At 40.9% G+C, this 25,691-nt stretch overlaps 1 protein-coding gene across 2 annotated transcripts in view; it reads right to left on the bottom strand.

The window, feature by feature from the left end:
• Sema5a (semaphorin 5A) overlaps positions 1–25,691 on the bottom strand; it is a 480,974-nt gene that overhangs the window by 207,855 nt on the left and 247,428 nt on the right. For both annotated transcript variants that reach the window (XM_051151031.1, XM_051151032.1), the window contains exons 4-5: positions 21,372–21,471; positions 3,522–3,567 (exon numbers count right to left, since the gene is read on the bottom strand). In XM_051151031.1, the coding sequence (XP_051006988.1) occupies positions 3,522–3,567; positions 21,372–21,471 (146 nt within the window). The remainder of the gene's footprint in view (positions 1–3,521; positions 3,568–21,371; positions 21,472–25,691) is intronic.

Here is a 25,691-nt window from a genome sequence, read left to right as displayed (position 1 = left end):
CGCCCTTAGTTACTTTCCATTTTGCTGTGATGAAATACTTAACAAGAGGACATTTAAGTGAGAAAGCTTTCATTCTGGTTCATAGTTCAAAGAACCACATTCCATTGTGGATCATGGCAGGGAAGTCTTGGCCCCAGGACCAGGAGGTCAGCTGGTCACACTGCACCCACAGTCAAGAAGCTAAAAGTGAATAGAGAGCAGAACTGGCTTCTACAGCTCAGCCCCACTCCACGCCTACCCTCTAGCCCACTGCTATGACCTGCTTCCTCCAGGAGAGACCCCTAATAGTCCACACCCTTACCAAACAGTGCCACCAGCTGAGGACAGGTGTTCAGACACAGGAGCCTCTGGAGGGACACTGAACAGTTAAACCATAGCAACTCTACATATTTTGTTGTCATTTTCCAAAAAACAAGTGCATTCTTGTCTGTAACACTTATCTTCAAAATTACACAAATCAGGGGATTAATATTTGTATACTTATGAGACACAAAAATTTTATTTTATTTAACTGACCTTCAAAAATTTTAGTTGTCTTAAAAGTATCACTTATAGTATGAAAAAGGTATGTTTTAAGAATCAATTTTGACTAAGTACTGCACTTGATAGACATGTTTTTGTGTTCTCTTTTTGGATAAAGAGAATATTTATACACACACACACACACACAAATACACACACAATTTTAGTATTTGAAAGGTCAAAGCCAGATTTTTCTAAGATGTTTATCTGGGCTTGAGTGATGTTTTCTATGAAGGGACTGGTTATAAGTTTTGGTAGGTTGTCATGGAAACCCTGCTGCATCATCAGTACAACAAATCACAGACACTGGGTCCATTACTATTGAAGTCATGTCACACTGCTTGGTTATAGGTTCATACTGGGGTTCTTTACTGTCAAGTTTTCCAAGTGCAATCAGTCACTATTATCTAGATGAGACCATCAATATCCTGACTGTCAGAAAATCCAAATGATAAATTTACCCTGCAAGGATCATGTTTATGTCATGGAGTTACAGTGTGACAGTTGCCAAATCCTAATTTTCTATTAGATTTTTCCTTCAATATTTTAGTTGGCATTTTTGTCTCATTTTTATTTTAATGTTAACATATGCTCATGAATTCTTGTCTGATTCAAGGTTCAATAATCTGCTACTTGTACCAACTCTTGGCAATCGATTTCTCCACTTTCTGCAGCGAGCCCACTCCCAGATGGCTCCTGGGTCCTGCTGTATTATCAGTCTTTGAACACATCTCCCGTTCTGACACGGCTTCTGCAGTCTGATCCCATGATCTCATCACTGCTCCAAGACACACTGCTCTCCCAGAGCAGAGACTTCTGTTTGTGAACTGTGCACAATCTCCTGGAATTTAATGCCTCAAATCCTCTACACCCTGTCAGCTAGCAAAGGAGGAAACAAATAAATATGCTTCTCTCTGTGCATGATGTATTGCACAGACCTGCACACCCACTTTGCGCCTGTATATATTCATGCACGTACAGATGCACAATTCTGTGATAGTCCATGTGCTCCAACATGTGTATGCATGCAGAAGCTAAAGACTACCACAAACACAATTCACCTTTCATTTTCAGTTTGAGGCGGGGTCTTTACTAGCCTGGAATTCATCAAGCAGGCTGGTCTCTAGGCTTGAGGCCAAGACCTATGAATTCATTTGCCTGACTCCACTTCCCTACCATTGAGATACAAATGTACACCATCACTCCTCCCTGATGACATCGGTTCTGGGGACTGAATGTAGGTCCTATCGAACTATCTCTCCATCTCCACGCCAGCGTTTCACAGATGAGATCTGAGATACTGTATGCAACCATGAGAATAGAAATGAACATATTATACATTGAATGGTCTGTATTTCATAAGACTAGTTATAATTTTATAGTTTTGTTTACATTTTTATTTTAAACTGTTGCTTAGTTTTCAGTAAAAATTAACTTGTGTATACTTAGAAATGAAACATTATTTTAGTATATGCATATACATTGTACAATAGCTTCCAGATACATAATCTGTGCATTACCTAATACATTTATTATGATTCCATGGAATCATTTAAAGTCTGCTGCCTTCAACAATTTTCAAGTGCACACAACAGTTATTGAAACTGTAATCATCAAGCCACACAATCACCACTTAGAGGTATTTCTGGTGTGTAACTGGAATTGTGCACACTTGGCGAAGCACTTGCCAATCCTTTCTGTATCTTCTGAGCCTTCATTAGCCACCATTCCTTTCCCTGCTTCTTTGATTTGCCATGCAGTCCCTGCCTTTCTGAGTCTGTTTTGTTTAACTGAAGAGGACCGCTATCTGTAACGTGCTGATCATTCTGGTTGCTTATTCATTAGGTCACAATTTTAACAGTCAGTCAGCTCAGCTAAGCACTTTAGTTATGGACTAAACCGCTGTGCACACAGGTAATTTGACACTCAACATAATAAAACTATCGTCAGGACTATTTCATTAGGATCACTTAGGAAGCAAAAGCAATGCATGACTGTTGAGCAACTGCCGCACTTCATCTCCTTTGAATGGCTCTGATCATTCTTACCCAGATAACAAAGATATGGTTGAGGTAATTTGTGGCCATTTTGCCAATGAGGAAAATGATAAATACTCATAAACCTGGAGAAGAAGGTGGCAAGTCCAGGGGAATGATGTCAACATTAGCTGAGTATCGGGTTGTCTTATTTTAAGACACTGGAAAATAAGAGATGAATCTGGCCTTGAACTCTGGCCCTCATGTTTTGGAATGTCCCACAAACACCAAGATTCTAGACAGAAATAATCAGCTTCTTCCTACTCACTCCTTAGAGCCCAGGGCACTAGGGTATTATTAACTGTGCAAAGCAAGGGACTCTAACACAGCCTGCAGAAGTTTGCAGACACCGGTAGGGGAGATGGTTGTATCTGCCCCATTTCCCCTTGCAGAAGACCCTGCCTGGCACACTTTTCAAAAAGACTAGAGGAGGCAAAGGAGCTTTGGGATCAGACCTGCCACTAAAATAGATATTCAAGCTTAAGGTTATCTATCAAGCTTAGTCTCCACAAGACAACAGATAAATTTCATTTTTAGAGGTTAATATTTTCTATATGCTCTATGTAGTTTTTAACCCCTGTGTTCATAGCTATTTAATGATAAACAAAAGGGTAAATGAGTTTCATAAGAACATGATAGCTAGATATACCAACCTAAGCAATCAATAATTGTTCTAACTAGAGGAAAGAAATCCCCCAGAATTCAAGGGATGTTCCTTGGGCTGTCATCACTTGATGAAGAGAAAGTAGGATAGTAACCAGGGAGTGAAGAGAGCCCATGCAGGAGGAAATGGGTAATTGGGAATTAAAGAGGTGGTGACTCACATCACAGGCTGCTAAGAGTCCTGGTGCCTGGCCGCTCAGGCAATGAACCCTGCTCACCTTGATTAACAACTTTACATGCACCGGTCTTCAGTCCCTTGACGTGGAAAATGAAAGCTTAAGAAAAATAAATTGCACATACCTGGATGAGAGATAGATCCTCAAGCTGCAATCTGAAGAGATAGTTTCTGCAAAATACAAACAACAGAGAGCAAGCCACATTTAGTATATCCTCAAAAGTCAACGCATCATGAGAATGACAGGTTAAAAGGGGTGATGACTCCAGCTTGTCACAGAGATGCCTCCGCCCATAGTTTCTCTTCTCTCTGTTCTCGCCCTCATTTCTCTCTGAGCTCCCTCTCCTACCTTGTTCGCTCCTTTCAACCATTTCTGCTGTCTATTTTATTTCCCCTTCTTAGTGAGATTTAAGCATCCTCCCTTGGTGGTCCTCTTTGTCACTTATCTTCTTTGGGCCTGTGAATTGTAGTATGTTTATCCTGTACTATATGGCTGAATTTGCTTATACATGAACACACATCATGTGCATCTTGCTGGGTCTGGATTGCCTCATTGAGAATGATCTTATCTAATTCAATCCAAGACAGGCTTCTGAGAGGATATGGGGGTGACTTTAGTTGAGACTCCTAGTAGCAAGGGTCACGGAGACTGAAGAGGACACTCTCTAATTAGTCAGGACTCCTAGTGGAGGGAGGAGAACACCAACCAACCCACAAAAACTTCAACCCAAAATTTACCCTGCTTACAAAATGTGTAGAGATAATGATAGAACAGAGATTGAGACAATGTCCAACCAATGCCTGGCACAACCTGAGACCCACCGAATGGAAGAGAGCCAACCCCTAACACTGTTAACGATATTCTGCTATGCTGACAGACAGACGCCTAGCATAGTTGTCCTCTAACTGGCTCCACCCTACAGTAGATTAAAACATGTTGAGACTCACAGGAGAAGACTAAGCAGAGCATAGGGAGTCTTGTGGAAAGTGGGGGAAAGGAGAGAAGAACCTGGAGGGTGACAGGAGCTCTACAAGAAGACCAACAGAGCCAACTAACCAGGGCCTAGCTGTGCCTGTAGAGACTGAAGCACCAACCAAAGACCATGCATGGACTTGACCTAGATCCCCTACACAGATGCAGCTGATGGGCAGCTCATGCTTCATGCGGATCCCCTAGCAAGGGGAGCCTGGGCTGTCTCTCACATGGACTCTGTTGCTTGCTTTTTGATCACTCCTCGTGAGTGGGGATGCCTGGTGGGGAAGAGGACATGCTCAGTCCTTATAGAACTAGAGCTGGGTGGGTAGGAGAGACTCCCATTTCTTGATGTATAGGGGAGGGGTGAGGCAGGAAGGAGGGAGAGCGGGGCCAGGAGGATAGGAGGCAGAAGGCTGTGATCAGCATGTAAAAAGTAATAAGTAAATTAATTAATTTTTAAAAGGCAATGATGTTTGGGAGAAAACATCCTTCCACTAATATGGATAATACAACCATAGAGAAATGTGTCTGAGACTGGTGACAGGACTATGGATGGTGCAATGGTCAGATACGAGACGGATGCAAGCTCCCATTGGCTCTTAGCATTGATATAAATTAGGAAGAGGATACGGGTATTCGATTCTGAAAATAAGTTTAACTGAAGGAATAGGGAACTCAACTCCCCTCCCAGGGCCTATTGTTTCCTCCCTCCAGCATTTGTTAGGTTTACCCTCAGACTCTGAACTCACCCTGCCTCTCAGCAGTAGGTCTTGCTGGATGGGTTCAGCTTAGAGGCACAAACCTATCAGTTTGCCCAAGGAAAACTGTTAACAGTTTGATCAGCTTTGCAGAGCATATGCGACACAAATAATCCGAAAACAAGAAAAGGACCAATTTCAGTAAAGAATGTTCAATGGAAACAGGTAAACAAAGATAGCAGGAAAAATAAATAGAGACACGGTAGACGTGGACATTCTTTTTTTTTGGGGGGGGGGGCATTCTTATTGTAGCCTTCAGGCAACAACTGATTGGCCTCTGCTGGAAGTGGTGCTTCTGTCTCCAGCTGAAGTCCTGAGAGCCTCAACAGCATCAGGAAGAGGAGACACAGTGGCAGCAAAAACTCCACGAGAAGAGGAGATGGTCCATTTAAGTATACACCAATATTGCAGGGAAAAAAAAAAACAAAAAACAAAAAAACAGAACTCAGAGGAAAGCTGACCTAAAGGTGCAAATGGTCAGGAGACCTCAGAGAAATCAGGGTCCACAGCAGTGGGAGACAAACATCGGTAACATTTGCTGTTGGATTGGGGAGAACGTTGTGTAGATACAAGCTATAAGAAATAAACACACTCCAGGAATAGGGACACTTGCCAGCCAAAGCAGGTCAGAGGTATAGTTCTGAGAGGACCAAGAAACATCCCTGCGACTGCAGATAGAGACAGGTAGGTAGACCACTGAGGAAAAAGGCATCCAGTTACACGGGAACTAGCAGAGAACAGGGATTGGGCTACTGTCATGGGGACTGCACCCGAGCCACTGAGTGCTACCAGGGTTTTCAAATGGCTTCTGAATACAGTCCTTCAATTCACAACAGCAGCCTGTTCACTGTTTATTTTCTGTATGCTCAGTTTATGTCTTGGTATAGTGTCAAAGAAAGTCCTGGAAACCTTGGCAAATGTATGCCTCCAGGTGTAACATCAGACATGGAATGCTGTTGGGGAAAGGGAATACCTCAGATGGCTACCCAAAAGGACCAGGTTTCAAAAAAGGAAATCTCATCATCTGATGAGGACAGAGGGAGCATCCTCAATGTATGGAAAAAGATAGGATTATGGGAACATTGAGACTTGCCCACCATGGGCTCCCATGTGGAGACATGGACAGCAAGACACTCTCAGAAAGAAAGTAGAAAATTGTGAGCAACAAGTTAGAAAAGGCACCAGAGGCAAGGCCCAGGCATACCCCCTCCACATCCTCTCCAAGCACTTTGGGTCCTGGCTGCACTGCGTCACCGACTTGTTTCTCCAGCTGCGGAAGGCTTCCCTTCCACTATTGCAGTAACCTATGGGCTCAGACTGTATGCAAAATCTAGGGCTGTGGAATCAAGCAAGGGTGTCAAAAAAAAAAACAAAAAAAAAAACAAAACAAAACAAAACAAAACAAAACAAAAAACCCTGAAGAACTGCCCTTCAGTCTCCCTGCCTGTACCATGAAGTCAGTAATCACATTCAACCTTACACTTGGGAAAGGTTTACTCCAAACATAAAACAGGAAACCATGACCGGCCCATTGTACCCTTGTACAATCAGCAATCCAGATATGAAATTTGTTGATGAAAGTGACTGAGAGTTCCCAACACATTAAAGTCCTCATCATATGTTCCACTGCACAGGGATTGCAGAGCGAGAGCAAAGCAAGCCAGCTCCCATGTCTGTCTGCCCGCTGAGGTGCTGGCAGGAATGGACGTGGTGCCGCCAAGTAGTCAGAGAAGTGTGTCAGCCTCTGGCCTCCCCAGTCAAGCATACACATGTTACACAAAACCAATGACATACAATGAATGATTAAACGTTTTAATGCATGATACAGAGGCATGAGAAGCTGACAACTTCTGTAATTTGGAAGTTTATCCTCTAGGTCCACGTGCTGAAGGAAGCCTCGCTCCCAGGTGTGGCTCTGTTATGAGATACAGGAACTGACAGGGCACGTGGGCTTGTAGTAAACAGATCACTGTTGAAGGAGATACGGGGACCCTGGGCAGCTTCTGTCTGTCTCTTAGCTTCCCAGCCTGCATAAGATGCACAAGCCTTATCTAGTTCGATCCCCACAACAGCATAAAAGGTGCAAATGGACACAGATGAAAGTTTTTAATCTGTGGGGTAAAAGAGACTCGTCCATATGCTACAGTAATGATTTCAAGCAGTCTGTCACAGCAATAGGTAGGTAACCAAGAGCCACTTAGCAAAAATAAAATAAAAATTAAGTTAAACGTGTGTGAATCTCAGTAACTACTGACCACTAGTTTACATGCTTATATTTCCCTCAACTAACATTTCAAAATAATCTTATCAGATATGCTTGAAACCTCATCATCCATAACAGGGAACAATGTTTCTATTTGCATAAGATCAGTTAATAAATACTTACAATATTGACAAATAATAGTCTGTTTTTCTTTTATTTTTGAAATTATAATATAACTACATAATTTCCTCTTCATCTTTTTCCTCCCTCCAAACTCTCCTATACACCCTTTTCCTCTCAGATCTGTGGCATCTTCTTTATTAATTTATTAATTGTTGTGTGTGTGTGTGTGTGTGTGTGTCCCTAAACTGACCATGTGGCATTAAATAGCCAATTATAAATGATAACCTTGATAACAACTGACTTGGAGAATCTGAGACTGAATTCTCTTGAACTATATATAGCCTTACATTATTAACGGTGTCTACTTAAATGACAAATTTCACTTTAGTTGATTGCATTTCTCTAGGGGTTGGGTTTTTTTTTTTTTTTTTTTTTTTGTTTGTGGGGGTTTTGTTTGTTTTTGTTTTGAAGGGCACAGTGTGGTAGCTGCTTTTAAATGTTTGCTTAATAAATAATGCATTATAGAAAACTCAAGAAGTCTTTCAAATGGTTCTCTGATGGTTCTTTCTATACTGCAAATGTGTAGCGCTGCACACTTTGGTCCTGTTCAGCAACACTGCCTACCTATTTGAAGTGCTTTCATAAGGTGAATCCCAGGTGAGATGCTGATGAGATTCCATTAATCCCCTCCCCTGGACCAGGGGATCTGAAGAAACATGTAGAACCCTGCTAACCTCTAACCTCTCTCTCAAACTATTTTTCTCTACGCATAGACCTAAGACTACTTTGTGCAAAAATTCCAACCCTGCTAGGCAACAGGAAGGACCTTAAATCTCTCAAGACAACTTGATCTATTACAGTTTAGGTCAGTGACCTATGAAGTTAAAGGTTACAAAAAGAAAGAAAATCTTCTAAAAGGAATAAAAAATTGATACTCCCAGCTGTTGGACCTGAGTGGCCCAAACACAAAGTAAGATCTATGTCCCCTGCAAATGGCTGTTCTCCAGGGCGCTGCAGAAGGCACAAGCACTTTATCTTGCGATTGTGTGATCACAGAGGTGGGAAAACAATATATGTGAGGTCCAGGGAGAAAGGCCACCACCCTTTCCAACATGAAAGAATAATGTTTTGGGCTCCCAGCCAACCAGAGATGCTAACCAAATGTTGCTCTTAGCGTCTATTTCTCTAATGGGGCAATTTGGGAGACGCTCAAAGCTTTAAGTACTTCCATTAATCTTCATAACACCTCCAAATGTAAACAGGTAGTAATGAGGGCCATGGTCATTCTTCAAGGGAGAAGGGCATTGGTACAAAAGATTAAGATGTTAGGCTACTCTGTGGATGGTGACACAGTTTAAGGGAGCTATTCTGTTAACATATTTTCTTCTCATTATGGAAATAAGAAGTAACAGTTTGCTAAGTGGTAAACTTGGTTTGGTTTTATGGTTATACTAGCTAAAAATATAGATTTGTATTTCTGGAATAAAATTAGACATTTGTTTCCAAGGTCTCGAAATAAAATTAAACATTGCACAATCAGATGCAATAAGCCAGCTAGATCACTTTTATGAGTAATGTTATTGGAGGAGTCCACAGATGCAGATGACTAATTCAAGTCACAAAGCCATTGCCTTTGGCAGACGTCAAATGACAACCTTAAAGCCTGTTTATCCTTTCACCCTCCTCATGTCCAAATAGGGTTTCTCTGCCTCTCCTAGAGTTTCTATCTTATTGACTCTAGGATTGAAGAAGTCATCACTGGGTCACATCTCATGTCCCAGTGGCACACTAGCAACAAATCAGAAAACACAACCATCCATTCTCTGAGAGAACAGTGTGATCCCTAACAGATGAAGTTGAACGTGTCATCATGTAAAAATCACTGCAATTCAGAAGGCGTTAAAGGCAAGGTTGAGCCATCAAGAGCATATTAACCGAACAATTCATTTCATCTAGAGACATGGTAAAATGGAACTGTGACCTCCATTAATTATGAAAGGCACAGGTGTTTTAAGATGGCATTCTCTTAGAATAACTCAATTAGCCTCTGATGAATATGAACATAAGAGCAAAGGAAAAGTCTCCATTTTTATTTAACAGTTGAGGCAGAGGTTTGCTTGTAACCAAGTGGACAAAGATGAAGGGAAGAAGACCTGGCCATTGCCCTGAGGAAATGGAGACTGAAATGCAAATGAGCACGTAAAACATTTTAACAGAGGAGTCAAGAAACCCTTGCTGTGTAACAGACATTTAGGCTGAGGTTGGTAATGGAACAGTTTGAAGACAAAATGCATTTCATTAAAAACTATCATGATATGCATATGCCTTAGAAGGTACTGTTAACTGAAAATTTTGCTTGGCCTGTATCCAAGACAAGACCATTCATTCTCTCTGCACTGGCGACTGCACACTCCCATCAGAATGGCCATCAGCATCCCACATGGCACAGCTTCACACCGTGGTATTTGACAAGATGGCCAAGTTTTCAGTTGTATTAATAGATGTGAAGGTTTAAAAATGTGACTCGGTTGGAAGCTAAAGTCAGATGGTAGGTACACAACACAAAACACAAAATGCTCCATAAAAAATTAAATGTAAATCCTTAACAGATCAACCTTAAGAACAAATGTAAGGAATATGGAGGAAACTTGACACAATTCCTCAACCTGTTTAAAATGCCTTGTTTCTCTGTTTACTGACTGTAAGTCAATTCTAAAACACCTGTATTTTTCAGTGGTCATGATCATTCTAGAAAACATTTCTTCCTTGTGATTGTCTACAGATGTTTATCAAGCTAAATTTAAATTTTAATATATTTTAAGTATTGCTTTTCATTCTCATGCAATTATGCACAGCATATTGATCATATCCACTCACCAGCTCCTCTCCAGCCCACCCAGTGCACCTCATCCTATCTTTCTCTCAACTCAATGACCTGTATTTGTGTGTTATTGTTACCAATTACTCCCTAAATACAATTAGTGCTGTCAACACATGCATGGGGATGTGGCCATCCACTGAAGCATTAGCTCCTCTGACAGGATTGGGTTCTCGGGGACATATGGTTCAAGTACAATAACAGTATGTTTCAACTGATTATGTTTACATTGTAGGTTTTTAATTCTGGGAGGCTTTGATAATATATATATTATGTATCAAATATGATAAGAATGAAAATTTGGGTCATAAGATCAATCATGATTATTTCTATACATTGTAGAAAGTTCTAAATACTGGGGTGAGGAGATGACGCAGTGTTCAGAGCTCAGAATGTTCTTTTAGGGGACTAATGATCTATGCCAAGTGATTCACAACTCCTTGTAATGCCAGCTCTGTGGGCTCTGACAGCCTCTTCTGGCCTCTGTGGCCCCTGTGCTTGTGAACAAACCCATATTTTGCCATAATAAAAAAAATATATTTTTGATTATTTTAATAAAATCTTTAAAAATATATTAAATATGTTATTGTGGATAGAAATAATTTTAAGTAGTTCTGACTTTATTCATTTTTGCTTTTTATGTCTAGAACTCATGTATCAGATTGGCTCATTTAATTTTCTATCTGCAAAAGGATATTTCAACCGAACCCTTAAAAGTGTCACATACTAGAAATAAAATTTATGTCCAACAATCTCAGTAGCACATTGACATGTTTAAATGGTGGACTCATAGGATATAAGTGGGTATTGCTCGGTGTAGAGCACCTGCCTGGCATGTAAACGAGGCATTAGGCTCAGTGCCTCCAACTGAAAACGGAATTAAGAGGATGCATTAAAAACACAACTCACTTCCCTATCCCCCTACTTGTAGGTAGGGGATAGGGAAGTAGGTGGATCCAGAGGGTCCTAGAAACCTACAAGAGGAACATTATGATGGGTGGATCTGAGCCCAGGGGTTCTGCTTGATCTAAGGCACCAACCAAGGACAAAACGTGCAGTCATCATCAAACCCCTACCCAGATCTAGCCAAGGGACCGAACATTCTCCACAGTTAAGTGTAGACTGGGGACTGACTGTCACAGGATCTCTGGTGCCCCATATTTGGCCATGTCCCTTTGTTGGGGAGGCCCAATGGCACTTGGAGGAAGGATAGCAGACTACCAAGAAGAGACTTGATACCCTAGCACCATATTCAGGGGAAGGAGGTCCCCCTCGGTCACAGTCATAGGGAAGGGGGATTGGGGTGAAAGTGGGAGGGAGGGAGGAATGGAGGATGCATGGGATGGGATAGAAAATGAGATGTAATATGAATTATTTTATTTTTCAATAAAAATGTGTTTAAAAAAATAATAAAAAGGAAAAAAACACAACTCAAAGTTAGAGCACTTCACAGCACCTTTAAGACCCTGACTGTTATCTCCAACTCCCAACAGTATGACAAGACAAAAGGAAATGAAACAGTCTTTTCAAACATTGTACTGCATACATGGCATCCCAGCAAACCAAAGCCCAAGGCAGGATATTAGGCCAACCCAGAATACAAAGAAATGCTGTTCCAAAAACAACAAAAAGAAAAACAAAGTGAAACAAATCCATGGTAATTTTATAAAAAAAATAATAATAAAAGGCTCAGAAATAGAGGAGTAGCTTCTTACTTAGCAAGAATAAAGTGATGAAGGTAGATTTTAATGCTTGCACAAAGTAATCCAATATTATTAGCAAATTTCACAGATTAAAAAAAAAAATCAGAGAACCTTTCCTGGTAAGCATATTTTAAACAAGAGTCATAAGCCAACACTGTTATCCGTCACTCTAATCACTTATATCATTAAATCTACTATGCTTTAAGTACAGCTTGCGCCTCTCTGTGGTTCGGCTGACTCCGATGCTGACTAGACAATAAGGAAGGGCAGTTTATTTCTATGTTCATGCATCTCATACATGTATGACTTGTATTTTCTATTTTCCAGTCAATAAAGAAACTTATCACTTGAAACAATACCAACCGAGTACTTCTGGCTCCTTTAGCCTGTGATTTTCTAGGCATATTCACCACTTTAATTACTTACATGGACAATGTATTTTCCTGGGTTCTGTTCAGCTAGTGAACTAAGAGATATAGTCCTCGTGTGGCTTTAAATAATAACACAAGGCTCGGTGCTCCTTCACTGCCATGCGCTTCCCACAGAATCCACTGCAGTCTCCTTGGACCCTTGCCCTCAGACACCCCATTTTCTTTGTTATCAATCACTGTCAAGCCCAATTCTGAAATATGTGTCTACCCGTTTCCTCTCCTGTTTCCACTCTGAAGGCCTAACCTCAGGGTCTTTCTTACCTGACCACAATCCCCAGCAATGTCTCTCCCAACCCTGGCACAGTTTGCTCACTGTACAGTAGTAGCACACGTGACTCTGACTTTAGTGTTAAGAATAGAAGGGGTTATGGAGACAACTGATTATGGTCAGCTGGGGCTAAGAAATTGGCGGGGCTTAAGAGGAGACCAGCACCACTGGGGTGAACTCTTCTGAGAAGTGTTTCCTGAAAGCACAAAGAAGCTCTCTGCTCCAGAGGCAGCCAAGGTTGTACCTCTTGCTGGCAGCTGGCTTTGGTAATGTGGAGGACTCACCCAGGTGGTCCTGGTTTTGAAGACATGAAGGGGTATTGGAGAGCAGCTGAGGCTTGGCACTTTGAGAGGCCAGAAAAGGCCATTGGGGAAGGTGCAGCCTCAGTGGCATTTGAAGATGATGCTTGACACCCTGAAGAGAGCCTATATGAAGCTATTGGTGAACGTGCAGCTATGTTTCCTTTGACCAGGGCCTTACCCGTAGTCACTTTCCTGTCTGAGTCATCTATGAGCATTTGCATGTCAACTTCTTCCTTCCCAGACCCATGAAGTTCTGTAATACTTCTGTGAGATTTTTCCACCTATGCACAAAGCATCTCCAAGTCCCACTTGGATGGGTGCCTTCTCAGTGCAGCCTTCCTTGCCCCAAGTACCATCAAATCTCTTTACTGCTAGTTTCCTCAGGGATGCTCACAAAGAAATTATTGCTAGTGCCCTGTCACTCTCACTAAGCCAAAAGTCAGGAATCTTCTGTAAAACAGAGTAGAAAACATTTTACCTTTGTAGCCTATGCTATATACACGTTCAACTTTGCAGTTCTAGTGCCAAACCAGCTGTAGGCAAGGTGCAAATGAAAAGATAGGACTGTGTCCCAATAAAGCTTTATTTGCAAAAGACAAAACACCCACTCAGAGGCCAGTGCCAACTAACTCTTTCACTTGCAGTTGAACATGCTACATTTTCCCAAAACCTAAGATGCTCCACAGTGTTCTGTAGCATCAGTAAATGCTAGGTGAATTAAGGGCCCTAAAAGGAAACTACATAATATAATAAATTCCAATGGACCCAACACAGAACCGGCTCAGAAGAAAGTTCTTGTGGCCTTCAGTGTATACCATATACGTACAACTAAAATCACATCCATTTCACATTCATGGAAGGGAGACTTTCATTATATATTTTGATATTTGGATAACTACATACATGCTAAATAATTCTTTACCTAGTATTTAAATAAATAGTAGTAAGGGTCATGCAAATTGAAGAGGACACTTTTTACTACACAGAACTCCTAGTGGAAGGAAAGGAACACCAATAGACCTACAAAAACTGTGACCCCCAAATTTACCCCGCATACAAGATGTGCAGGGATAAAGATAGAGCAGAGATTGAGGGAATGTCCAACCAATGCAGGTCAGGAGAGTGGGGTGCAATCAGGATGTAAAGTGAATAAATAAATAGATTGAGAAGGAGAAAAGAAAAAAAAATGGCACAAGTCCATAGTTCAAGTCAATCAAATGGACTATGTAAAAGAAGAGAAAAAAAAATCACAGATGGAAAGAGAAGTTTTTTTTTTCTTTTTTGGTTTGAATAACCCACCTGACTTGTGAAGCATGAACACACATCAGGAAAGGAAGTGAGAAGTACACTGGATTTGTATTCTAACTCAAGTGGTGACTGTATCTTTTCTCTAATGGCTCGGGTCCTACCTCATATTCATTGGACTTTTTCAATTGATTAATCTGAAAAGAACTGGCACAGAAGAAATGGAGGAGGAAAAGGAAAGGGATCACTGATCTAGATCATAAACTTCCTAGAGTAAAGATATAAAGAAAAGTTTTACTGGATAGGGATGATTAAAACATTTGGGAAAAAGTCTTACAAGGTACATGTGTAGGGTAGTAAAAAGATTTTAATTCCTTGTGCTACACAAAAGTTTTTCACAGAAAAGATTCATATCTCATATTTCTTACAAATTCTTCCTCTTTTAAAACAAACAAACAAACAAACAAAAAACCCACTCTTTTCTTCAAACTCACCGAGCTCTTGGCTCTCTCACTCTGTCCTGCCTTGGAGTGAGAAGCGGCAATGAGAAAGGAGTTGCCTGTGCGGGAATAGTTGACTCAAGAAGCCAGAGGTAGGCCTGCAGTACAAAGAATGAAATATTCCACTTATATCAAGTGTAAGCCATCCCTGAGGACCAAATTCTTAACTGGCCCGGATGGTACAAAAATAAATTAATTTTCACCACCTGTGTGGTCTTAAACACTCAGCAGGAAAAAAAAAAATGTAACCAAAGACTAAAAAACTGGTAATCATCCAAGGGATCACACTCCCTAGACAGGTCTGCACATCTCACTAAATTGCCCAGATCTAAGAGTTCAAGCCTGGGCTCACTGAAGCAGCAGCACCCAAAGGAGACAGACCCATCATTGTTTTAACCTAACAGTTAAATGATGGCTGACCTTAAACCGTGGTAATGAAGTACAGAATGTTAAGTACCAATATACAGAATACAAGGCCCCCAGGAGGAAAAGAAAATGTAATTAAGTCCAGAAGTAACAGTATAGGTGAGGCCAGATAACAAAAAGAGAAATGGATGGGCAGCGGCATCTCCACTTGGGTCTCCAGTTGCCTCTGCTAAGTCGGAATTAATGAGAACACGGCATCCTTGTGGTCATCCCCTCGTCTTTTTCTGCACAGTGAGGCCATGACTTCGTGGATTTAGCCCCAATCCCCGATTTCATCCCCTTGGCATAGGTTACCTTTAAATTCTTAAGCCTGACTAAAACACATCCATCAAAATTAGGAAGCGATGTGTCTGCCGGAAGATGAACTGTGGAGGCTATAAGCATTTCTATGCTTACTTTTCATGATACAGCGCTTCCAGCAGGTTAGATCTTTTGTAAAATTTTACACCAAAAACATGGATAATAGCTATCTGCAGAACAGAGAATGGCATTAGCCAGTTTTGGAAAAGTAACATTTATCTGAATCCAAAACATCCCCTCCCCCACACCTTGATTAGAAGGAGAATATTTGTTTGGTGAGAGGAAAAAAAATTCTAATTAAACAGAAGTCTGCCTTCTTATTTGGCATAGTCTTCTGATAATATGTTCTCTCTGAAAACAATTCATTGGGAGGTCATTAGGAAGACACAACTCCAGGGCCCTGGCTTCCTATGCAAACAAGTCAGAACCAGTTTAAGACTAACCATCAAAAGAAGCCACTCTCCACACTAGGAATGGGCAGGTAGCCACAGTCTAGGAACACACAACTCAACTCCCTGTACACACTGTTTACATGCTTCAAAGAACAACATATACAAATGTCCTTTCTCATCTCTAAGACACACACAGTAAAGAGCTAAATTGTTGTTGCTCTATGCCTCCCAAAGCATGAACCAATAAATGTCCTCTGTAAACTCAGAATTATGATGTATTTAAGATTTTATCAGTTCTGAATACATAAAGCAAATTTAACCAGAAAGAAAGTGTATGACTCTTTCCTTATGTTTTAATTCTCATTTTTGAGCATAAGGAAAACAAATGGTTAAAATATACACTGAATTTATTCGACCAATCAGTTCACTGTTATTTCCAAAGAAAACAAAACAAAAGCTAAGTTCTGTCTTGGAAGTACTGAGGTTTTAAACTGAATTAATAACATTTAAAATGTTTTTGTTATATTCTCATAGACCAAAGAATGCTCATGTTATTTGCCCTGGGTAGCAAGTTCCACATAGAATATTTCTTTACTGTCATATCAGCAAATCAGTAACATCCTATGCTTTTTATAGATTTTTAATTAAAATTTATAGCTAATGCTTTGAAAAAAAAACAAAGGAACAAAATAAAAAGTCACGCTGATTGGTAATCTGTCCTGTTTTGTGTGCAGGAATATAAAGACATATCATCAACTGTCTAGAAAAATGTTTACTGATTAAAATGGTGATGCAGGAACTTCTTTGAATGGGTCTCAAGTGTGAGTTGCATAGACCATGCATGCAAAACATGCACTCATAGAATGATCTTGACTCCAAGTCATATATATGTATAAGGCGCATAGCGATGGGTTGATTCACAATAAGGTCAGTTGTGTAAGGAGTGGCACTACTGGCTGGTGCTCACATCAGGTCATATGTATAAGGAGACTTCCATGTACCCAACGCCTGTCTACTTGGTGCAGTCATGGTATTACTGGTTTATGGTAGATTTCTGACAAAAGTAAAACCAAATATTAACAGAAAAATAAATCATTAATATTGTTATCTGTCATGATCATTGTCTGATCCAACAGTTTCTGGGTCTCAGTTTCATCACCTTACAGATGGTCGAGTCATCTTGACTGTGTAGGAAGGTTGGCTTGTGAGCACTAACAGGGTTCTCTGACTAAAACACCACAGGTTACAAATATGCCTGTGATTGGGTATGTCTACATTGCATTGAAAACTATAAAGTAAAAATAAGAGTGTCAGAAACTAAATATGAAAATAAATAATTGACAGCATAGGAAGCAAATAGAATTGAAAGAAAAAACATCTTTAAAACAAGATACGGCTTGAACAGTGCATTCATTTAGAAAGCCACCTTGAAGAAAAGTGTCCACGTAGCCCCCAAGGGAAACCTCAATGAGCCCTGTTATTCTAGGGCAAAGACACTACAGAAGCTTTCATGATGCATTCTTTCATGGCAAGCATTCAGCATCTTGCATTATTAAATATAGCTAACTTGCGAATGACTGGTACCACACACCATGCTGCATGCATCAAGTCAGCTGTCACATGCAATCATCAGTCAAATTCAACACATGGCATAGAGCCCCATGACTCTCGATCATCACTTACCACTCCTCAGATCGAATCTGAGGCATGAGAAGAACTCATTTGCGAAATAAAAATGTTATCGCCTTCTCTTACGTCTGCTGCTACAATTCTATCTACAGCAAAACTGAGCCTTGGAGCTTGTGCAGTGTTATTGCTGCCATTCCTTTCACAATAATCAACACAAAGGCCATAAACTATTGCATATTCTTTAGCTTTGATTTTTCCTTTCTTCTTTCATTCCGTGAAATTGATTTTGGTAGGTTTTGTGACAAGAAGCATACCGCCACCCGAAACATATTACCCTACGAATAGAAACACGCAGAAGTCAAACACCACAAGCAAATAACTGAAAAGTGAATTGTGGCTGTCTCCGCAAGTGTTGATTTCCCAATACCTTACTGCATTTTCCACATTTCCTTAAAAGAAAGATGGCCAAGTGCAATGGTTGCAAACACCAACATGATTAAATTTTAAAGAAGCAGGAATAAAAGCAAGTTTTGAACGTCACTGCATTGGAACATATATGAAAGTCAACGTATACCTAGTATATGGCAGGTGAATGAATCTGTCTAGACACTGCATGGATTCCAATTCAAATCCCTTCTGGGGCGACATAAGCCCAGATTGCCTGAAGGGTATTTTTCTTGAGCAGTACAATGAGCTCTTCTTATCAAAGAGTGCTACGGACCTTCAACTGACTTCAACCTCCGGGACATAAACATCACCTATATAAAGGGGAACTGGCCAGGAAACGGTTTCACAGTATCTAATGCCAACAGTGAACAAAATAAAGAGACCCATTTTATTTTCCACAGCTCACAGTCTACTTGTTTCTGGAAAACACACATGTTATCCAAACTTGTCTTGCTAGGTCTTGCCTTCCCCAACAAGAACCTGAGTACTGGGCTATTTTTAAAGTCTTATACGTTGTCAGACTCCCTCTCAAGCTTTTTGAGCCTAATCCTACCAAATTTCCTAAATGAAATCTCTATCCTCTTCTTCCAGGGTTATCTGCCTGGCATGCTTATGTGCATGGGTGTGGATTTTTCTGGAAAGTGCTCGGCTTCCTCACTCTGCAAGTTTGCTGGGAGCTTGTTAATGCAGCAACAGTTTGTCACGGACTATTTCATTAATCTGCACAACAGCTGGGAGGGGTGAAAATTATTATATCAACTTTAGAGATAGAAAACGTTAGGCTCAGAAGCAGGCTCTAGGTTGCAGAGCTTGGGACGCTTAGCCCAGCCCTTTCTACTTCAGGTATCCAGAACCCACAACATTACTACACATTATCCTAGGAAATAGCATGCAGAGGCTCTCCAGGCTCCCACAGCACACTTATTATAAAATATCATATTGTGATTATCTGAAATTCAGGTGTGACTGAGCATCCTGCATCTTGTCTCTGTTCATTCTGGACAGCACACTGAACTGCCAACTCAGGCATTGGTCCATTGTCTCTCAGAAGAGCTGGGCTTGGAAAGCAATGCTATGAAGACCCACAGAGCAGCTCAGACGGAGGAACCCAAGGGTGATGTTCCATTAAGAACCATCTCAGCGGCTATTGCACCCAGAGTAGACACAGGAGGCAGTCTGTCACAGTCTTTCTTTACTATGTCTTGTCATATCCCTTAAAAGAAGCTAGTATCTTGACCAAATGCCCAACTTTTCAGTCCCCGAGAGATGGTGGGGACTCTTACGTCAAGCTAATGGAAAGCCTTTTTTAAAGGTTTGAAAGATGAGTGAAGGACATAGCATCAACACTGTCTAGGTCCTCTTCCCCGCTGGGTCACAGTTAAAGGCAAGCCTCTGGACACACATACAGCCTTGTGACCGTCCCATGACAGTTCCAAATGTAACTATCTGGAACAAACCCAAGGTCATTCTAATCTGTTTTCCTGAAATTTTCTCACAGCTACATGAAGGAAGCAATCCAATCTTAGTCGTAAGCTTCTTACATAGTCTGATACCCTTACATTTCTACAAAGAGGAAGAAACTGTGCTACATTTTAGGGAAACAAACAAACAAACAAACAAACAAAAGGCTTGACCCATCTGTTACCTAGGATGACGGTGATATTGTGAAGAAATAACACAGTGCCCTCAGCAGTGCTGTCAGAATAGTAGATTCTTGGGTACTAATGCTAAGTAAGTAAGGAGGTTCAAGACCAGGAGAGGGTACGAACAAGCGTCAGGTCTGTCTCTGTGAGAAGGCTATCTCCAAGGAAAAAAATTGGCACTGGGTGATTGAAAAGTAGCCAGTATTTCAGGGACAAAAACCAAACCTGATCCCTGGGACAAGAGAGTACACTGCACATCTATAGGAAATCTAAATAACCCCATAGGCCTAGACCATGTGGGAAATTATAAGAGATATACATGGGACACCAAGGCAGCGTGTTGCCAGTCAACCCAGAGAGCCACCGCGTATCCAGTGGTTCTCCCCAAGGGCAGCCATTATATACAAAGATGATGCTAGCTTTGGTTATAAAAAAAGAAAGATTTAGGAGAACAGGAGGCCAATTTAAAACCCTTGCAATACTCAGCTTCAGCCCGCACTCTAGGGATGAACGTGACAGGGTCAGCGTCTGACCTTGTCTGTCAACAGTAGGCAGTGAGGAAAAAGACACCAAAAATTTGTTTGGATCCCACCCACACTCTTTCACAACCATCCAAGCTGGCACCTACCCAGCACTCTGGCCCAGGCCACCTTCTGTCCACTCACAGACAGTTACGGCTGCATATCTCACTACCTCACCACTGACACATGCAGGCATGCATTAGGAATCCTCAGAACCTACAGGTAAGCTGTGATGTACACAGTCTATGGCCAAACATTGTATCCCCAGACCCTCTGAAACAGGATCTGAAAGCAGATGATTCTAGGAGACATTCTGTTTTAACTAGAAGACCCAGAACACATTTAAGTTGAGTTTCACTCAGGTCTGTGAAGAAATGTTACAATCCCTGATCCACAAAATGTATGTCACATAATTTAGAAATGCACCTGAAATGACAAAGAAATGACTATTTCATTTGCTCCAGGTGCCTTCCTCAGGCTCCAGAAGAATTCACATTTACATATGACATGCTTCTGAATGGAGGAATTGCGCACATTTTCAAAGGAGATACCAGTCAGCATGAGGGAGACAACTCTGGATCTGTGAGTTGGGCGCCCAGGTCCAGTCTCTCTCTCTCTCTCTCTCTCTCTCTCTCTCTCTCTCTCTCTCTCTCTCTCTCTCTCTCTCTCTCTCTCTCTCTCTCTCTCTCACACACACACACACACACACACACACACACACACACACACACACACACGGTAATGGAAAGTGTTTCGAAGCACAGAAGAACATGCAGGTAAGTCAACACGTTTTCTTGGATCAGACTGCCTGGGTTTGAAACTGGAGGCCATCTTTCACAGGGTGCCTGCCTCTGGACAAGTTTATTTACTTCCAGCTTTATGTTCCTCATCTGTTAGCTAACTTTACTTCTGCTACAGTAAGAACAGAAGGCCAGCAGAACCCTTCCCTGCGACTCGGGCCTCGTGATTTCATGTATTTGGATCTGAAGAGTTGCTTCAACAGGAAGGGGCTGATCCAGGCTCGCTGTGAGGAGCACCCCCTCACAGCAGACATGCAGCTCCTGTCTGAGGAGGTATCACATGACAAATACATAGCTGTACATTCTTAGATGAAGTTACGTCATTCAGTACGCATTAAGTTCAGCCAAGAAACTCAGGTGCCAAGCATAGCTGGCAATGAAATTGGAAAAAAAAAAAATGTCTGTGGAGGCAAAACATAGCATCTCTTACCTAGTTCCGACGACAAGTTCTTTCTGCCCTGGGTCAAATGTCAACCTCGAGAAATCCACTGCATTCTCTGCTCTGAACTCCCGCAACCAGGGACCAATTTCTAAATATGAAAAAAAAAAAAAAAAAGATTAAAAAAAATAGTAAGATCTGCTTCCAGGATAAGAGAGGTCATATGAAATAAGTAGAGCGGTGAGGACTTGGGGGTCCCCTACCTAGTGCAATCATTAGGTGCCACCAGAGGCTTTTTGTCAGGATATCATAGATTCCATACATTAACCTGAAAAACACAGAGGGCAGCCCCTCATAAACAACAGTACAGACTTCAGGACTTGGTTGTGATTTATAAGCCAGATGTGCGGTTTCCTCTGGATGCAGGATGAACATTCACAGGAGCCACCTGAGGAACAGAGAATGGGAAGGACTGCTTTCTGTGAGACTCGGGGCTGAGGCCTGAATACTCATAACCCCACCAGGCTTAGAAGAGGAGCAGACCGTGCGCATGCGCACCTTTGCCTCTTTCAAATGAGTACTTCCATGCCGGCCACCTTTGGATCTCTATTTTGGCCCTGCAATTAGACTTGTTAAACACACTTGGTCTTTCATGGGTGAGAAATTTGTGGTAACCTGGAAACAGTCACTCTAAAGATACAGGCTTTTTCTTTTTCACAAGCACTGTTAACTCGTACGAGTCAGCCACCAGCCCTGAGTGTGATTGTGATGAGATGGCAGCATCTGTAGAGTGATGTAAAACTCCTTCTGAACCATGTCCCATTCCAGGCACTGAGAAACATGAAGTGCGCTGCTTGCCAGTTTCAGGATAACTTCGCCTCTTCCTTGGCAACCAATCATATAATCAGAGGTTCTTTTTCTTTGATTTAGTGCTGGAATACTTTCATATTGACTAAATGAACAGAGGCCAAGTGTCCAAGCAATACTGTTATTGGTTTAAAGAAAGGCGATAATCTCTTTCAACAACCACTGAAGATAAAAACAAATCTATTTTGGAAAATGTGCCACATGACATGTGGAATAGAGAGGTAGCCTTATGGGTAGAGAGCAAAATATCTTCATTGTCAGCTCCTGGGGAATTGATACTGACTGAAAGTTATTTTGGTCTAAGCTCACAGAAAGACTCGTTTTTGAAATTTTATTGTATATGGTACCCCAGTTTCCTTTTGGCATTTTAGCATGCTTTTTCCTGTTTACCACAAATTAATTTAAACAACTACTCGTTTATAACTATGTAAATTCAAGACCACTGCTATTAAATGTTAGTAGTAAATGATCCTTCTAAGAAATTATAAAGCACTTAGGGCAATTTTATTAAAGTCTCCATAAACATAAATATAATTTATAAGTGTTTATAGTGCTGTAGGAATTATACATCTACCGAAAGGAGAGGTTAGTGGGACCAGTGGAAGAGAAGAGCCTTCCAGAACCATAGGGCACATATCCTAGAGGAGCAAGCAAAGCAGCATCATGGAGGCCACAGTATCCTTCTGCCACAGTCTCACATAACAAACATGGAGACCATACTTTTTGTTGTTAATTTATTTTAATACTTTAATTACTTTTTATGTGCATTAGTTTTTTTTTTTTTTTTGTCTGTATGATACTAGATTCCCTAAAACTGGCGTTACAGACAGTTGTAGTCCCTGCACGTGGTGGGAATTGAACCCAGGTCCTCTAGAAAAGCAACCAGTGCTCTTAACTGCTGAGCCACCTCTCCAGCCCATCATCTAACCATCTTTATTCTAACATGAAGACTGCATTTTCCTTCTAGCTCTACCTCATCTAGGCATCCTTCCCCCAACAAAGAGACCATGGTTTCTTTCTCTGTGTATCTGTTAGAGCCATCCTTACTCTAACAGTGCTTCCAGTGACGGGAAATGAAAACCAAAGCTCTGGTGTCTACAATGCAGGAACGGTTTGAATGTGTTGGCCATTGATGTAAGGTATGAATTTAAAAACTATGAATGATTCTCAGTCTGGTCCCTGATCTGTGTACTGTGGTGGGGAGGCCTGATGGCTCAAAAAAAAGAATAAGCAAGCTACCAAGATGAGACTTGATAGTCTATGACCATATAGTGGAGGAGGAGGTCCCCTCGGTCTTATACCTAAGGGAGGGGAATAGAGTAAAAGCGAGAAGGAAGGAGGAATGGGAGAATACAAGTGATGGGAATAACAACTGAGTTGCAATCCAAATACATTAATTAAATAATAATTTAAAAAGACTACAAATGAGTCGTCCCATTCAAGAGTTGGCAAATTAAAAAGGAAGAAGGAAGGAAAGAGAAAGTAACAATTGCTTAAATGCTGGACTGGACATCACATCAAGAAGTATACATACACATAAGGTGTAGAGAAATTCACGTACAGTCTATGATATCTAGGCTTCATAACAGATGTAACAAGAAAGCTTTTACAACTTCTCAACTGAGCACATACTGATTCCAAGATCATGAAAATAGGAACAGGCCATTGACAGGGAGGATGTTGTGGAAAGTGTAGAGTTAAGAGTATTAGATACGAACAGCACTAAATACCGTAGGATTTGGCAGACATGAAAGCAGATCCAAGAGGTATTGGGAGGCTCTCATTAGTCAGACTAGTGATTAGAGGTGAGACTAAGGTGGGGGGTGGGTTAGAGAAAACAAAATATTAACAAGTTAAACCAAAGAGTCAACATTCAGGAGGCATGAGCTGATTTACCAAAAGACCATAGATCCAAGGGAAACCACGAGAAAGTCACCCCACCAGAGCTGACAGTGGAAAGTAGACCACATAGCCCCTTTTACACATGACTAACCCCAGAAGAGCTGACATGATGTTTAGGTTCAAAAGCATCAGCATTCAGGAGAGAAACCCAAAAGGGGCCTGATATAGATTCCCAGGTAGGAGGGAGTGCATTTACTATAGCCTGCAGCCTCCAGAGCTGAGAACCCAGGTCTCTTCTAAATCCAAGAGGAAAAATCACAAAGCCAGGCCTGAGCTTGCTGCTAGGGGAGAAATACAAGCCAAGTAAGAGCAGGAAAACATATTACAAATATCAGAAGGCAATCAACAAGCTTGCTCAGAATGCATCCGCCAGTTAAAAGTGGAACAATGGCCGGTAGGCACTGGATGAACAGAAGCTGCAGGTTTAGGTTTCTGTTCTGAGGAACAAAAAAGCAACAACAAAACAATGGTGCTTCTGAAAACACCCTCAAGATGTTTTAAGAAGTTGAGTAAGGGAAGGAAAATGAGTTAAGAGAATAAATGGTTGGTCAGTGTTGTTCCATTTCATTAGTTGAAATTCAATTGTCAAATTCAAATCTCTCCTCCACGTCCTAAAAACACAAACTGTGTACATTTAGGGCAACACTCACTCAAAATCACCTAAACTTCACAATTTCTTCATTTTGATTGTTCATTGTGTTGGTCTTCAGTGTTACCAGCTTCATTTCTGTATAGCAGCAATATACATTTACTTCCTTCTGAATCTCTCAAAGTCCTTGTGAGAACTTCTACACTGACCAACCTCTACAACTTAACCCCTGAATGCCCAAACCACAACCTTTCAGTGTTCCCTGTGGGCCAGAGTCACAAAGTCCTATCCTCCCCTGGAGACCAGGGCTCTGACATTCCCAAAAACCCATCTCTAAATTTCTTTACTCCCTTTCCTAAGTCAGTCCCTTTCCCTTTAATGTCTCCAATATAAACAAGTCACTTTATACAACTCTACCTACTGTCCCCATTTAAGGTACATTTTAAAGCTTATTTGGTTGCACTAATCTGCTATTAAAAGCACATAAACTAATTGCATAATGCTCTCCAACATCTGTCATACTAGAGAAGCAAGAAGATTAGGTTTATGTGTATTATGACTAAATCCATAATGAATATATAACACATTTTCTGCAGTCATTTCAGACCAAAAAAAAAAAAAAGTAAAGTTTCCCAACTCAGTTTGAGGTTGCAATTACCACGAAAATCTAGGTAGTAAGGCTGGATCAGTAGCACTATAATATAAAGAAAGGAAGCTCAGAGATCAACTGAGAACATACTAGAAATTATGTTAAAGAAATATATATAGTAGTGCATATGAGATACATGTGTGTGCATACAAACACATATGGAAAGACACACAAATAATTACACATAAATACATATAAACACATCCACATGAAAATATACACATGCAGATACATACATGCATGTGCTCCTGTGAGACATAGGGAATTGGGTTTATCTAATAAATATAAGAATAGCCCAGTGATCCTCGCATCATAAAATATGCAGATGTCAATAACAGCAGTAAATCATTATCAATATTGGCTT

The sequence above is a fragment of the Acomys russatus genome, chromosome 9 (genome assembly GCF_903995435.1).
Source record: "Acomys russatus chromosome 9, mAcoRus1.1, whole genome shotgun sequence".
Lineage (NCBI taxonomy): Eukaryota > Metazoa > Chordata > Mammalia > Rodentia > Muridae > Acomys > Acomys russatus.
The sequence above is the reverse complement of the archived record's forward strand: the minus strand, read 5'-3'. Positions and strand labels throughout refer to the sequence as shown.